We start from the raw sequence: 17,022 nt of genomic DNA on the forward strand, positions 1-17,022 counted from the left end.
CACGCTCCACATCCCATCCCACTCACGAGACAATCACCTTACCCACTCTCCACACCACACACCATCCCACACCACTTAACTACACTCCACATCCTACTCACAAGACAACCACCTTACCCACTCACCACACACCATCCCACACCACTGAACAACCACGCTCCATTTTTCGATTTAAAGCTTTCGTGACTGCAGGGATTCATCTTCTTGGTTCTTTCGGTAAAGTCACGTAGAAGGGAAGTAATACAATAATAAAAATAATACAAAATAAAACATAATAAAATAATACATAATTTAATAAAATTGTATTGTTTTATTTTTATTATTTTATTACTTCCCGTCTACGTGACTTTACCGAAAGAACCAAGAAGATGAACCACGCTCCACACCACGCAGATCCATCTCCTCCCGTCCCCACCACCGGCGCTCCTCAAACGTCTTCGGGCGTGTCGCCATCGCCCCCTGGCGACACGGAGTTGCCTCTGCGGGAGCTCACGGGACACGAAGCGGGGGGCGGAGCTTAGGAACGAGGTACGCGATGTATCACTGCGCAAATAGTATCAAGTCTCTGCGCAAGCTCTTCTCTAGTAGCTACTTGGTGTTCTAACGAGTCAAGAATCGATCATTTTTTCACGAATCGATAATTTTTTCTTCTTCTAATTCATTGAGTTGCGGTGTTAACGATTTAACAATTCATCGATTAATATAAATTATTAAGCGCACGATACATGCATTGAACAGCGCGGGCAATAACCAAAGTTTGCGATTCATATGGAGTAAATGAATAGATCGCGACGTTTCGATCGCAACACAAGCAACCGTCATCAGGCGCGAGCGTCGATGGACCGCGACGTTTCGTCTCTTCGCGTCTCCACGCTGCCATCTCCGTCCTCGTCGAAACCGACTCGGGCTCATGAAATTAACTTCCGAGTTTTGAACGCGCCGATGTAATTCAACGACATTAAACGGCTCTCAATCGGGGCAAGATGTTAACTCCCTCGCCTGGTGTGCAAGGAGGTCGTTGTAGGTTCGATCTCGAGCCCTGATGCCTGCTGCTGTACATTTAGAGTTTGCGTGTCTCTCTCTCTCTCCTCGTGGTCGCGTGGATCTTTCTTCGGGCCCTCAGGGTTTTCCTTGCCACGTTTAGAATCGACGTCCACGTGGAGGGTGCTGGAGGGGGGTGACGTCAGTAGGCACACTGTGACGTCAGCAGGCACATTGCGTGACGCTGCCGCATGCGGGTGACATCACAGATGTGACGTCACCACTCACTTGCCGTGCAAAATATATCCATTATTGCACCCCCCCCCCTCCCCCAAAATACAAAAGTCTATTTTTATACCTTTTCCATTGTGCAGTCTGGAAGCTACTCACATGCCAAATTTCAAGTTTGTTGCATGTTGGGAAGTACGCTAAACATTTCGAACACACACATTCACACATTTCCCTTTTATATGTATGGAGATTTGGCTGCTATGGATTTACACTACACGATCAGCCACTTCGTTGAGCTGTCATGTGGCCAGGTCGCTTCTTAAGAACCGCAATATAGCTTAGTGGGCCTTACCAATGAAAAAAAATAGTGTAGTTTATAGTTTAACTAAAACCCTACAGCCGCCTATAACAACCTGTTATTTTTTTGTTTTACCTGGTAAGGCCCACGGAACTATATACTGTAGCTCTTTTCCAGAAGCGACCTGGCCACAAATGATAGCTCAACAAAGTGGCTTGCCATCATGTGGAAATTTATAGTAGCCAAATACTCTCAACGCACGTTAAATTAAGTGTGTTTTTTTAATGTTGTAATTGTGGAATGCTTTGACGTTGTTTTTCGGCCGAGTCGCCCTTGCGAGAGAGCTTCTTCGCCGATCGACGGGAAATAAACTTCTGATTCTGATGGCATCTCACCCGCACACAGCTACACAATCGCGGCGAACTTGACAATAAAAGGATCGGTGCAAACACAGTTGAAGCCGCGTCAAAATGTAACTTTTCTGTTGTTCTTTTTATTATTATTATATATAATGAAACCATTTCGCAAAAACGCTCACACGAATCGGTCATGGGATTTTTTGTTTGTTTGTTAAGTTTTTCTCGGCCCTGTGTGTTTTTAGTCGAGGCCGGTGGCGTAACACGTCAGTTGTATATTTATATATACTTATATATAATATCATACAGACAATAACATACAGCATTATTACTATTATAAAGGTGCAGTACATGGCGGGGTGAGAATATGAATGCAGGAAATAAAACAAACAACCTTAATTTTATCAAAGTTAAACGCAAAAGCAATCCCACATAAAAAAAAAAAGTTTGAACAAAATTAAAATGTTTGCGACGCTGTTGCTGCTGCTTCTGCTAACAACAAAAAAACACAACGCATTCGTCAATAACGCTGGCCTGTCACGTAAACCCAGGTGAACTTCCGAGTGATGTTGCCCGTCTTGGTTGCATGCAACCGAGTCACTTGCGGCCTCTGCAATGGGTTGTGCAACTGGTCACTTGCAGGGAAAAAGGCGCATTTCAAGCAACGATCTGCTCAGAGATTTGTCCACATTTGAGCTGCGTAAACTTGGTTGCATGCAACCGAATCACCTGTGGTCTCTGCAACCAGTTGCAAGCGGATGCGCAACTGGTTGCTTGCAGGATATGACAGACTACTTTCCGGCAGCGATCTGCTCGGTGATGTCTCAGTTACGCATTTCACCGCATGCACATTTGCCAACTTTGATCGGTTGATCCTCACTAAAGCAACTACCCGCTCACATGTGGACAATGCAGCAGCTGGCGATGATTAAGTTGCGCGGCTTCCACAGGGATGTAATTGCCTCAACTGATCGCGGAGGTTCTGATCAAGCTTTACACTAAAGCAGAGATCAACCTCTTATCTTTGCCAACTGACGAAAGGGTCATTGGCCGAAACATCGTAAAATATTTCGATTTAAAGCTTTCGTGACTGCAGGGATTCATCTTCTGGGTTCTTTCGGTAAAGTCTTTCGGTAAAGTCACGTAGAAGGGAAATAATAAAGGAATAAAAATAAAACATAATAACATAAGATAATAAGATAATATTATGTAAAAAATATATTATTTTATTATTTCCCTTCTACGTGACTTTACCGAAAGAACCAAGAAGATCGTAAAATATATTTTATCTAAAGGGTTGAGTTATTGACGAATATATTGAATTGTTTTGCTGCGTCGAAATTGTAAAAATGGGTCACGTGGCAGCACTGCTCCATCGTGACATCGTTGGGGTCATTACGTCACCTGCGACGGGTGGTTGGCGTCACAATCAAAGGCAGCAATGACGTCATCACTTTAGAAACAATCTCTTTGCGGCGTCACCGTTTTCGGCTCTTTAGCGTTAAGGCTCGCAACGTCACCATGGTTACAACTGTTAACCTCAATGATAATGTGCGCAACTGGTAATAATTATTACACTGGTCAACAACAAAACATTTTTTTTTTCTGGCCTGGACTTTTGAAGCTGTTTTAGACTAATTTCAGGGTGCCGATTCCAAATCTGATCTCAGATTTGCTCTATCACATCTCATTTTTATGCTATCGGCATACCCCATTTTCATTGATTTTAGCCGAAATTAACTCTGTCACTTATGATTGCAAGTTGTTGCGAATCAGTGACTGCTTTAGTGTTAAAATATGGTGCTGTATTTTTAGGATAGTGTTTATAATATCATTTTATGTAGATATCCACATTTATTTAATATTTTTCTTCTGCAGTTTTTATTGAAAATGCAATATTTCAGATCTCAAAAACCTGATGTGATAGACAAAAACTGATGCCAGATTTGGAATCAGCACCCCAAATTTACCTTAAAACCGTTGGAATACCTTATGCCAGAAAAAGTGTGTTGACCAGTGTAATCCATTTACACGCAACATGATTCGATGCACGCTCGGCAAGCGGTGAGAATCCATTTTAATGTTTAAATCGATGAACTGCAACAGTTACCGGGAGCGTAATTCAAGACTTAGTGACGTCATGGACGAGAAACCCCACCGGGCACACGTTGGTCGATGACGTCACAATGGCGCCATTATGCAACCGCCCAACGACGTCGTTGAACAATGCCACGTGTTTCTTTTGACACAGGCGACCGAAATGGGAGCGTAGATCTGCGAACACTAAAAAAATATAAATGTAAAAGGTTTGCGCTTCGGTGCATTCAATGAGCCAGAGCGGCCTGCCGTGGCGATACGAGATTGAATTTAGTTCTTATCGAACGGTCTGCCTTAGGATGCCTAAGCATATCGCGTCGAACAACGTACGGTGTGCCTCCGATTGGCCGGATCTTGACACGTTGACGAGGCAGCTCCTCTCAAAGCAGCTCCTGTCAGTGACAATGAGCTCGGGGCGAACAGGCCGTTGAATAGAAATGCGCTCTGGAGCGCTCTGCTCATTGAATGCACCCCCCTGGTGAAACATTATTGTAGGTGGAGCTCGGGGCAGCAAAGAGCCGAGTACTGTTACATCATTTGCGAGTCGGTCAGCGCTAGAATTTGATTGGCTAGTTCAGAGTTAGATTCTATGGGAGAGCTAGTACCAATACTTGTCATGGTTAGCTCGTTAGGGTGTGTGGCTAGTTGGTTCGCTGTCATGAAAGAGCTAGTACTTGTGGCTGATTGGCTAGTTGATTAGGTTCATAATAGGGATATAATCTGATTGGCTACGTAGAAGGGAAGTAATAAAATAATAAAAATAAAACATAATAAAATAATTCTCACGACGTTTCGGCCACAACGCAAGCAGCCGTCCTCTTCACCTGAGGACGGCTGCTTGCGTTGTGGCCAAAACGTCGTGAGAATTATTTTATTATGTTTTATTTTTGTTATTTTATTACTTCCCTTCTACGTGACTTTACCGAAAGAACCAAGAATATGAATCCCTGCAGTCACGAAAGCTTTAAATCGAAACTGATTGGCTAGTTGAAGTGTTTGATTGGCTACTGGGCATCTGGCTCGGCGGTTAAGTGAACTGCTCGCAATCAGAAAGTTGAGAGTTCAAACCCTGGTTGCGGGTTGGTTGACTCAGCCCATCATCCCTCCTGGGTTCCATAACTTTTCCACAATCGAGGTTTCTTGGGTTAGATCATGTAAATATGTGTCGTTAAACCCGCCACCACCCGACAAAGCCAATTTGTAAGGTTTGACACGTAAGAATAATATGCCAATTTGTTACGAGTACAGCTCCCTATAACTTTTGATTCGCTAGTTAGTTCGGGCTAAGGGCAGGGTGTTGGCGTTAAGTTGGCTACCCATTAAACATTCAACGTTGGGTCGACAGTGCTATGCGGTTGGAACCATTGGCCCAAACGTTCCATGTTTACCGGGTAGTTTGATAGTTTTTCTCTGCCCCAAAACTGCTCGCTTCTTCCCATCGCAAGCCATCACACCTCCGTTTAGCGCTCGTCCGCCTTTCGTCGTGGGAGTTGGACGTCGCTGCCATCGACTCGGCGCCTCTGAACACCGGGGCTGCATTTGTGCGCGGAAGCGCGTTTCCCCCTTACGCTGCTCTAACGCTTCTTGCTTCTCTCCGCAGAGAGTTGCACTCCTCCGTTGCAGGAACGGCGGCGGCGCATCTCCCTGCCGCACCCCCTGCAGCTTCCCCATCTGTGTTGCCCTTGCAGTGCATAGCAGAGGAATGGGCAGCGCGCTGCAAATGCAGCCCAATGTTCAGAGTTTAAAAGAAGACACAAACCAAGTGTGGCTCTTCTCTAGTAGCTACTTGGTGTCCTAACGCGTCATGATTCGGGGGGTTGAGATTTGATTCAAGAATCGATAATTTTTTCTTTTTCTAATTCATTGAGTTGCGGTGTTAACGATTGAACAATTCATCGATTAAGATAAATTACTAAGCGCAAGATACATGCATTGAACAGCGCGGCAATAACCAAAGTTCGCGATTCGTATATGGAGTAAATTAATAGATCGCGACGTTTCGATCGCAACACAAGCAACCGTCATCAGGCGAAAACAAACACAGCAGGAGGACTGCTGATGTCAGCAGTTCGAAACGTCGCGATCCATTTCATTTTCTACCCACGTGACTTTACCGAAAGATCCAAAGAGTATGGATTCCCTGCAGTCACGAAAGCTTCAAATCAAGATCGTATACGTAGTAGTTATGGGTGTGCATGACCCCTGGGTTCACGACACCACACACTCTCGTGAAACCACGGGCAAACGGAACCCACTACGGTAAACCAACCACGGCGAACCATGGTAAACTGAACCGGCCATGGTAAACCGCAGTAAATGCATCTTCATTTTACCGTATCGGTGCACAAAGTGGCTTAGTTTAACTGCGTGGAGGTTTAGTTTAATTGGGTAGTTTAAATCCGTAGCTAAGAGGTCTAAACACGGGCCTGGTAGCGACACAGCTTTGCCGATGGAGGTGACGCAGGGAAGATTCTTTGGGAAAATAGACCAAGAGGAAGCAAGAGAACGTCGCTGTGAGAAAATATTCAACAGGGACGTACGGACAAATGAAGAGAGCAACGCAAGATCGAGCAACGTGGTGGAGAGAACTGTGTCTCTCGACCTGCCGACAGACAGAATGCTCAATGGAATTACTTGCTACCCACTCGAGGCTGCGTGCCCTGGGCTTGTCCAACGCACCGAGTTTGCGAAGGAAGCTCAGCTAACGACCAATCAGACTCTAGGTTTACCATCGAGCGCGTCAACGTCAACATCGGTGCCGGTGCTGTCATTGCCACATGGACCGCGTCAGACAAGCCCAGGTCACTACCCAGGGCGGGACGCTGTCAATTATATTCATCCTGGTCTCATGAGTTTGAAACATGGCTAAACAAATAAACTTCATCTACAAGATGACAATCGGTTCCGTTTCTTGGGACGTCATCCTCCCAACGATGTAAGAGATCCCATTCCTTGGCAGACAACATTAGCGCATCACACTCCTCAGCAAGCGACACTCGAGGTGACCGCGCTCTGACCACGATGAGCAGTAGGCAACGATGAGGGGACAACAAACATTCCCTGTCGTGACACTCTCTTGACCAAACAACACTCAGACAACACTCCGTAACAGGCAACACCCAATCAGTTCCTAACACTGACAAATTAATACTTGCCGCCTAAAACACTCGCCGACAATGCTCCTCACCCGACGGACAACACTTCAAACGGCAATGCTCATTACGGACCACGCACGGAAAACAAATCCCCATGATCGCACGACACTCATCGACGTACAAACCTCCCCCGCCAGACACGGCTCCTGACCGTCCTTGCGCTTGTCAAGCGACGACACTCCTCTCTCGCCAGACGACGCTCGCTCGCACTCCTCGACTGCACTGCACGAGGTGGCGATGCTTGCCGGGTGCCTTTGTGTTGTCCGAAGCGTCTCGGACGTGGCGTGGACTCGCGATGGAGGAGGTGAGGAGGGAGGTGATGGAGGAGGTGAGGAGGAGGGAGGTGATGGAGGGAAACGACCAATTGGGCTGCTTCAGGGGTCGGCGACGTGTGGCTCCAGAGCGGCATGCGGTTCTTCGACAGCCACTTCGTGACGCTATTTATTAAGGAGCGCCGTCTCGAACTTACTCGCATGGCTAATTCTTATTCTTGGTTCTTTCGGTAAAGTCACGTAGAAGGGAAATTGTATTATATCCCTTCTACGTGGCTTTACCGAAAGAACCAAGAATAAGAATCCCTGCAGTCACGAAAGTTTTAAATCGAAATTCATGGCTATCTTGTTATTTTGGTTGCCAACTCCTGGCCTGGTTAAGATAATCCTGACTTGACCTTGATCCGATCTGACCCGACTTGTGGATACCGTAACTGACCTGGCCACAGCTGGTCCCTGTTGGACTTCTCCCAATCTGAATTGACCTCATGCCACTTCACCTGACCTGACCTGACCCGAAGCTTTCAATCAAAATTCATGGCTATTCTTGTTATTTTGGTTGCCAACTCCTGGCCTGGTTAAGATAATCCTGACCTGACCCGACTTGTGGATACCGTAACCGACCTGGCCACAGCTGGTCCCTGTTGGACTTCTCCCAATCTGATTTGACCTCATGCACCTTCACCTGACCTGACCTGACCCCATCTGACCTGGTCCCACTCACGCTCCCACATCTCACCTCCCCCCGCCCACTCCCCTCACCACCTCCTCTGTTCCCCTCTCCCCTCCGGCCCACTCCTCCGCTAGCAGCACCTGCGTGTCGGGGGCTCGGGCGCGGGGGGCTCCGAGGGGAGGGCAAGGACCCCTGTCATGAGGTCGCGAGATAGTGGCTCCATGGGCATCTGTGGGGCAACACACACCCCACACGCGGGTTAACACGCCGCCAGCATTGCTAGCAAGGTCACCACGGTAACGCCACGACACACTTTATATACAGGTAGGAACAACAGGTTCCACACTGCCCACCAGGGATTATTTGTCTGTCGTGCATATGGGGAGGGGAGGGTGGGGGGTGGGAGGGGTGGGGCTGGGTAGAGAGGGGAGGGTGGGGAGGGGGCTGGGTGGGGAGGGAAGGGGCTGGGTGGGGAGGGGAGGGTGAGGAGGGACTAGGTGGGGAGGGTGGGGCTGGGTGGGGAGGGGAGGGTGGGGAGGGGCTGGGTGGGGAGGGGCTGGGTGGGGAGGGGCTGGGTGGGGAGGGTGGGAAGAGTGGGGAGGGGCTGGGTGGGGGTGGGAGGGGTGGGGCTGGAGCTGGGTGGGGAGGGAGGGGCTGGGTGGGGAGGGGAGGGTGGGGAGGGTCTGGGTGGGGAGGGTGGGAAGGGGCTGGGTGGGAGGTGGGAGGGGCTGGGTGGGGAGGTTGGGACTGGGTGGGGAGGGGCTGGTCACCCCATGGTGCCCTTATAAAACTCAACGTTTAACCTACTCACTACACTATACACGACACGATACACTACACTTATACAGGTAGGAACAACAGGTTCCACACTGCCCACCAGGGATTATGTGTCTGTCTGTCGTGCACGAATGCGCTGTCCAACCAAGTTCCAACCTGCCCACTCCGAAGGAACGTGTTTAAGTGATCACTGCTACCACGCTAAGGCCATGAACATGACGGTACAATGCCGCCTCCGTTAAACACAGTTACCACTGCTGCCGTGGTAGTAAGTGTCCCGTCCTGCCTTGTTAACACTGTTAGTGTAAACACAGTTGTGTTTCTAAGTCACTGTGCCACTCGGTGTGGCGCCTGACGCTGCTGACACAGTCGCCGCGTGTGTCGCTGTGCCTCACCCTGCGCACGATGTCCTCCACCAGACGCAGGAAGATGTCCTCAACGTTACGGTTTTCGCGCGCGCTCGCCTCGCAGAACCGCATGCCGCTAAACCGCTGTGCAAACTGAGTGCAGCGTGGGAAACGATACACACCAACCACGGTAAACGATACACACCGACCACGGTAAACCAGAGTGAACGACACACACCAACCACGGTAAACCAGAGTGAACGACACACACCAACCAGGGTAAACGATACACACCGACCACGGTAAACAATACACACCAACCACGGTAAACCAGAGTGAACGATACACACCAACCAGGGTAAACGATACACACCGACCACGGTAAACCAGGGTAAACGATACACACCAAGCACGGTAAACGATACACACCGACCATGGTAAACGATACACACCGACCACGGTAAACCAGAGTGAACGATACACACCAACCAGGGTAAACGATACACACCAACCACGGTAAACAATACACACCAACCACGGTAAACCAGAGTGAACGATACACACCAACCAGGGTAAACGATACACACCGACCACGGTAAACGATACACACCAAGCACGGTAAATGATACACACCGACCATGGTAAACGATACACACCGACCACGGTAAACGATACACACCAAGCACGGTAAATGATACACACCGACCATGGTAAACGATACACACCGACCACGGTAAACCAGGGTAAACGATACACACCGACCACGGTAAACCACAATTGCAACATGACACATATGATCACGGTGATATAGGGTGGTGGTGGTGGTGTAGGGTGGTGGTGCACGGATTGGCGTTGACAGCGTGGAAGGCAGCAGAGGGCAGTGCCGTACTTCTGTGCTTCCACGTCCATAGCACGTGACGATCCCTGACGGTACACGATGATGATGTGTTTATGGTGGTACGTGATGATGATGTATGGTGGTCCATGGTGGTATATGATGATGTTTGATGGTATGTGGTGATGATGATGTATGAGAGTATGCGATGATGAGGTACGTGATGATGTACGATGGCACGTCATGTCGTACGGTGATACATTATGATGATACTGTTTGGTGGTACGTGATGTATGGTGGTATGTGATGTAAGCTCGTACATGGGGGTGCGTGATGATGAAGTATGTGATGACGTATCGGATTATGTGGTCAAGTATGGTGCTTGGTATGCGGCCTGGGCCGTGTGACTTCACCTTAAGCCCCTCCTCCCGCGTGACCTCCCTCTCCGCTTCCCGGTCGAGTTTGTTCCCAACCAGCAGCAAATCCACGTCCTCGGAGGCGTACTGAGCACACGGCACACACGCCGCACTCACCACCGTACTCACTCATACCATATACACACCGTACACCGCACCACACCACTCAAACCACTCATACCATATACACACCGTACACCGCACCACACCACTCAAACCACTCATACCATATACACACCGTACACCGCACCACACCACTCATACCATATACACCGCACACACATCACACTCGTACCACACCGTACTCACGACACTCATACCATATACACACCGTACACTGCACCACACCACTCAAACCACTCATACCATATACACCGCACACACATCACACTCGTACCACACCGTACTCACGACACTCATACCATATACACACCGTACACTGCACCACACCACTCAAACCACACATACCATATACACCGCACACACATCACACTCGTACCACACCTACCAAACACACCACACATAAACTATGCAGACATACAGATACCATACATACACACAAACAGATAGAACACATATACGATAACACACACATATATTATACACATATACCGCACTCAAAGACAAATATCCGCAATATAACCTGAACAGACTGTTGGGGCAAGTGCTGTTAGCGAGCACCTATGAAGGTCCGGCATGGCACACGAGGGGGTGGGTGGCCAAAACCACACGCCTTTTTCTCCCTAGTGGCGATGTCCACATATTGCACCAGATACTCATTTGAGGCTGAGTCGACCTAGGGGTGGTCCAGAACCGATTCAGATAATCGTCACTGGTGTTGGCCGTGAGCGGGAATCCAACTCGCGTCACTGGTTAATAACGCAGCACGCAAACTATTGCTGCCCACTCATGCCACAAATACACACACACAACGTACAAACACACACGCACTCTACGCACCACACACACCGTCATACACAGTCCACAAAACAAAGTACGCACACTGCGCATACCATATAGAGTACACCACATGTACTGTACACACACAGTGCACCACATATGCTACACACTCACCATCTGTGTCTTTCATGTCCACCTCATACACCCACAAAATTACCCACTCAACTCTCTCAACCACCCATTTCTTCAACCCCAAACCAACCATCTTCATGTCATCTCTCTCTTCCACTTCATCTCAGCCTCATCATACGCCCAACAGCCCAGCCTCAACCACCACCTGGTATATCCCGTCCACTAAGCCATCCACATCCCATCTCACAAGCAACCTCATCATCAACCGGGCCCACCACGCCCCCACCCACCTTGTCCACCATGCTCATCCACTTGTGCAGGTCGAGGAAGGAGTCTCTGCGCGTGAGGTCGTATACGAGCAGGATTCCGCGCGCCCCCCGGTAGTAGGCCGACGTGATGCTGTTGAAGCGCTCCTGCCCGGCCGTGTCCCTGACCAGGGGCACAAACTCGGCAGGGTCAACTTCGGCAGGAGGCCACCGACGTTGGGTTATCATCCTGCAGCCGGGCAATCGATTCTTTGCCGGGGGCGTCGGCACCATCGGCTAGTCTAGGCGCCCTGACGAACGGACATCAACACTTAAGCCTTCGTCTTGATGCTAACAACAGTGGCCTGCCTACGATCCATCGTGAGTTTCACAGCTAGATTTTGATCCACCCTGGCCTGCCCATGATGATAATGACAATCATAATTATTTCAACTTGTAACGCTCCGCTGCCGCACGGTGTCTGCTTGCTCTCGATACGACGAGGAGGAACCAAAAGCAAGCACAGAAGGCAACTCCCACGCGGTCAGCCAGTGAAAGAATTCCCCTCCCCAAGCTCTGCAATCCTCTATGTATGAAAGTCTTATTGGGCAATAAATGAGCGTTCACATGTTGGAGGAAACCGGAGCACTTGGAGAAAGCCCACACGTGCGAGGGGGCAACGCTCTATCCCCGTATAGATGGAACAGTTTGACTCCACATTTGCTGAACCACCTTCTGCTGGCGAGCCAGGGTATGACTCCTCCCCAACTTTCACGAGATTGGAGTTTCATGACGTTTCTGCGATCCACCAGCCCTTGCTGCTTCCACAGTGGTGCTGGATTACGGGCCACATGGACCACCACCACTCAGCAAACTTAAGGATGATCAATCCTGAGTTTAATCAAGCTGGGTTACGTGAGGAGCTCACATATCCTTGAATGATCGCGACACATTTTCACAAGCGATGGAAGTGTTCACTGGGCCATGTATCCCGCATGTCCAAGCAGCTGCTGTTTGGCTGGATAGTGGAGGCTAAACAGGCTTGGCATGGCCTACAGAAGAGATCGATGAGCTAATGTGGTACAGGAGAACCTGAGCTAAGCAGACTCCCTGATGACAAGTAACAGCGGTGTCAAGATCGACATCTGTGGAGGAGGCCCGTGAAGGACGCTACTGGGCAGTTGGAGGCTGTTGGCTTCCAGCAACAACCGAGAGCAGAGGAGCGATGCCCACAACAACGAGCGGAGCAACAGGTGTATAAAATACAGCAAAGTTTGCACAGTGGGGAGCACAGAATTTTCATCTGCCAGTCATCTCAGTCAGTCAACCCACGGCATCTGGGTCTGTCCCGTGACCTCCTGCCAGCCACCCTGGCACACTTCACGTGGTTTCAATATGCATCTATCCTGGCACAAGCACTGCTGTGACATCACGGCCACTTAGTGGTGAACGGCGGCTGTTGCGAAACGCATACAGTGTACGCGTGCATGTGTGTGCGCGTGCGTTCGAGAGGAGCGGTGGCGCATTGGTTAGCGCACTGCATTACTCACCCGGCCAACATCGGTGACAAATATCTGAACCAATCCTGGGCCTCCTCAAGGTCACCTCAGCAGCCTTATAAAATGAGCACCTGGTGTGGTGTGTAAACATCAGCTCCGGAAAGACAAGGGGCGGACGGGTGTGGCGTTGGCCACCAAAGCCCTCGTGGACTGAACCAGCTTTTTTAGGTGCAGCGTGATCAGGAGTTAGCCCAACGGCCTGCAGACGCTATACGGGGGGGAACTTCGTCTCCGTGTGCGTGTTCGAGGCTCACCAGATCTGCAATCGGATTTTCTTTCCGCCAAGCTCGATGGTCTTGATTTTAAAATCAACGCCTGAGAGAGAGAGGGAGAGAGAGAGACACACACAGATACGCTGATGCTGGCATCACCGCCCACCACAGAGTCCTGTCGCTGGGTCGATACCCACACACACAGATTTGTTGCGTCTAGTTTGTTGTCCTTCCCTCGCAACTCTCCGATGATCACAGTTGGCTACGTACGGTGCGAACGAAGTTCAACATACATACACACGGCTACAGACCGCGAGGGCACAGGTCTGCGTGTGTGTGTGTACTGTATGACAGAATTACGTGTGCTAGGGCAAGTACGTATGTGTACAAGCGGGGGGGAGCGGTGGCGCAGAGCTTAGAGCGTTGCGCCACGAACCCGGTGACACGAGTGCGCTCACGGCCAATACCAGTGAACCGGTCTTGGGCCTCCCCTAGGTCCACTCAGCCGCAAACCAATACACCTATTGCGGTATGTCAACATTAGCACTGCGGAGACAAAGGCGGCCGGTCGTGGTGCTGCTGGCCACCCACCCCCTTCGCGTGACGTGCCGGCCTTCATAGGCGCTTGCTAACAGCACTTGCCCCAACAGTCTACCGAGGCTACATGGGGGACCTTTGTCTTTACACAGCAGTTTATGTACATAAACATGTGCACCTAGAGCCTAGCATCTGTGTGCATACAGGCGTGCGTGCGAGTAGAACCGTGCACGTGTACACATTCGGGCACGTCCATGTATACATACAGGCGTGTGTAACAGAGGTCGCAACCGGGTACCCGATACCCGTACCCTACCCGATGCCCGGCTACCCGTACCCGGTCGGGTACGGGTACGGGTAGCCGTTTGCGACCCTGGTGCGGCCGGGTACGGGTACGGGTAGGCCGTGAGTCACTGGTGAGTAACCGTTTGTCACTCATTCGGGTAGGGTACGGGTACGGGTAGGGAACCGGGTACCCGTACCCAGCCGGGTACGGGTACCCATTTGCGACCCTGGTGCAGCCAGGTACGGGTAAGGAATCAAAACCCGTTTGCGACCTCTGGTGTGTAATGGTTAGCGCGCCGCTCCAGGAAGCTAGCGATCCGAGTTGTATTCCTGCTCACGGCGAACCGGTTCTGGGCCTCCCCTAGGTCGGCGTGTACCGGGTGTGATTTGTAAGCATCGCCACGAGGGAGACAAAGGCGGGCAGGCATGTGCTGGCCAACCAACTCCTCTCGTGTACAGTTACATTACCGGCCTTCATAGGCGCTAACTTGCCCTAACGGAATGCTAACGCTACAAGGGGAGGGTCGTTGTGTATAGCATGTGTATTGAGGCACGCGTGTGTGTGTGTGATTGTGTGTTAGTATCACGTAACAGCCACAGCTTGCGGCAAAGTGCCATGTTACTCACAGGCGCGTGTTATTGGCCATGGCACGCACACACCCATTGCGTTCACTCTCACCAACAAACATTAGCTCACGCATCCTCTGTTGGATTTTGATTGAAAGCTTTCGTGACTGCAGGGATTCATGTTCTTGGTTCTTTCGGTCGGTAAAGTCACGTAGAAGGGAAATAATAATATAATATAAATATAAAACAATACAAATTCTCACGACGTTTCGACTGCAACACAAGCAATCATCATCAGGTGTGAAATCCACAGTAAGAAATTTAGAAAAAAGTGGATTTCACACCTGATGATGATTGCTTGTGTTGCAGTCGAAACGTCGTGAGAATTTTTATTGTTTTATATTTATATTATTTTATTATTTCCCTTCTACGTGACTTTACCGAACGAACCAAGAATATTAATCCTATGTTGGGGCAAGCGATGTTAGCGAGCACCTATGAAGGCCGGCACGGCACACGATGGGGTGGGTGGGCCAGCATCACGCCCGACCACCTTTGTCTCCCTAGTGGCGATGTTTACACACCGGGTACTCATTTGAGGCTGAGTCGACCGAGAGGAGGCCCAGGACCGGTTCAGATAATCCTCACAGGTGTTGGCCGTGAGCGGCAATCGAATTCAAGTCGCAGGGTTTGTAAAGCAGCGCGCTAACCACTCCACCACCGCTCCAAACACACTCACCAACACACATTAGCTCACACAAACACACCCTCAAATGCTGTGAGTGAGCACCTATGAAGGCCGGCACGACACACGAAGGTGGGCGTGGCTAGAACCACGCGCGGCCGCCTTTGTCTCCCCAGTGCTGATGTTTCACACCCACCCTCTCCCGCTTTCCCATCCTCCGTATATGGTGCGTCTGTGTCTGTGCCCCCCGTCTCTTAGAGCCGTCGTGTTATTGTGTCAACCGACTGCTGGATGAGGGCCTCCCCATGCCGTGCGGGTCGTGGAAGTTATTTGATAAAATAAAATAAATTATTTTATTTAGTAAATATTTTTATTTATTTTATACCCACGTGACTTTACCGAAAGAACCAAAGAGCATGGATTCCTGCAATCACGAAAGCTTCAAATCAACATTTGACCATAATTTACGTGCTACCCACCATGGTGGCGAGACATTAACTACCTCGCCTGGTATAAAGGTCGTAGGTTAAAACCCCATCCTGACGCCTGTATACAGTATTTGGAGTTTGCGTGTTCTCTCTCTCCTCGAGGTCACGTGGATTTCTCCCGGGGGCCTCCGGTTTTTCCGTCCGCATTTATAAGCACGCGTTTAGAGCATTTGGCTGCCATACATTTCCACATTAGCCACTTCGTTGAGCTAGCATTTCTAGCCAGGTCGCTTCAGAAAAAATGCAGTAAAACTCGGCGGTGGGCCTTACCGGCTAAAATAAAAAATACTGTCGTTTATAGTTTTATAGTTTAACGAAAACCCTGCAGCCACCTATAACAACCTGTTATCTTTAAACTATTTTTGTTTCACCAGGTGAGGCCCACTGAGCTACAGTATATAGCTTTTTTCAGAAGCGACCTGGCCACAAATGATAGCACAACGAAAGTGTCTTGCCGTCACGTGTACATTTATAATAGCCAAATACTTTAAACGCACGCTTCTGCTGTGCACGTGTGGTCACCAATCCGAGCACTATCCAGGCTCAAGTTTGCTTAGCTTCTGACAAGTTCGGGCGCATTCCGGGGTGATTGGGCCATGGGAGAGCAGATTTTTTTCCGAGAGGCTCAACTGGGATACATGGGTCAGTGGGTAGCACCGCCTACTTTTACATAACCACGCCCACTCGACCACTAGCACCGCACACAGTGAGCGGATTCGCTGCTTCTGAAGCTGGCCCCACCCCTTGTCCAGGTAGCTCCGCCCCCTGTCCATGTAGCCCCGCCCCTACCCCAGGTAGCCCCGCCTCCCTTTTGGCCGAGGCCAAAACATTTGAAACCCGGGGCCAAATTTCGAATTTTCGCTAAAACTTTTTGACCTTCTGCAATCACTGGAATGTCGCGGTGGCTGAATTAAAGTCCTAAACCTGGAACTTTTGTTGATTCCTTCCCTCCGCTAATCTCTTATATTCTCTTT

The 17,022-nt window shown here is 49.8% G+C and overlaps 2 protein-coding genes across 2 annotated transcripts in view; both read right to left on the bottom strand.

Annotated features, from left to right (window-relative positions):
• Positions 1-1,983: 1,983 nt before the first annotated feature.
• Positions 1,984-15,131, bottom strand: LOC144726262 (ras-related protein Rab-12-like). Its single transcript, XM_078604809.1, has 5 exons — positions 13,529-15,131; positions 11,761-11,899; positions 10,436-10,525; positions 9,236-9,340; positions 1,984-8,292 (listed from the first exon to the last, which is right to left on the bottom strand). Exons 2-5 carry the CDS (start codon positions 11,776-11,778, stop codon positions 8,194-8,196), a joined length of 312 nt encoding a protein of 103 aa, XP_078460935.1. The 5' UTR covers positions 11,779-11,899; positions 13,529-15,131; the 3' UTR covers positions 1,984-8,193.
• A 1,450-nt stretch (positions 15,132-16,581) lies between these two features.
• Positions 16,582-17,022, bottom strand: part of LOC144726526 (transcription initiation factor TFIID subunit 1-like) — a 45,050-nt gene continuing 44,609 nt past the window's right edge. The window contains 1 exon segment of the mRNA XM_078605320.1: positions 16,582-16,608. Within this exon segment, the coding sequence (XP_078461446.1) occupies positions 16,582-16,608 (27 nt within the window).

This window comes from Lampetra planeri, chromosome 23 (genome assembly GCF_965212315.1).
Source record: "Lampetra planeri chromosome 23, kcLamPlan1.2.h2, whole genome shotgun sequence".
Lineage (NCBI taxonomy): Eukaryota > Metazoa > Chordata > Hyperoartia > Petromyzontiformes > Petromyzontidae > Lampetra > Lampetra planeri.

Excerpts from the sequence above, each read along its gene's own strand:
- LOC144726262 (XM_078604809.1), bottom strand. Across the intron at positions 9,341-10,435 it reads CGCGGGAGGAGGGGCTTAAG|TTTGCACAGCGGTTTAGCGG; the intron begins GTGAAGTCACAC and ends CGCTGCACTCAG. Across the intron at positions 8,293-9,235 it reads TGGAGGACATCGTGCGCAGG|ATGCCCATGGAGCCACTATC; the intron begins GTGAGGCACAGC and ends GTTGCCCCACAG.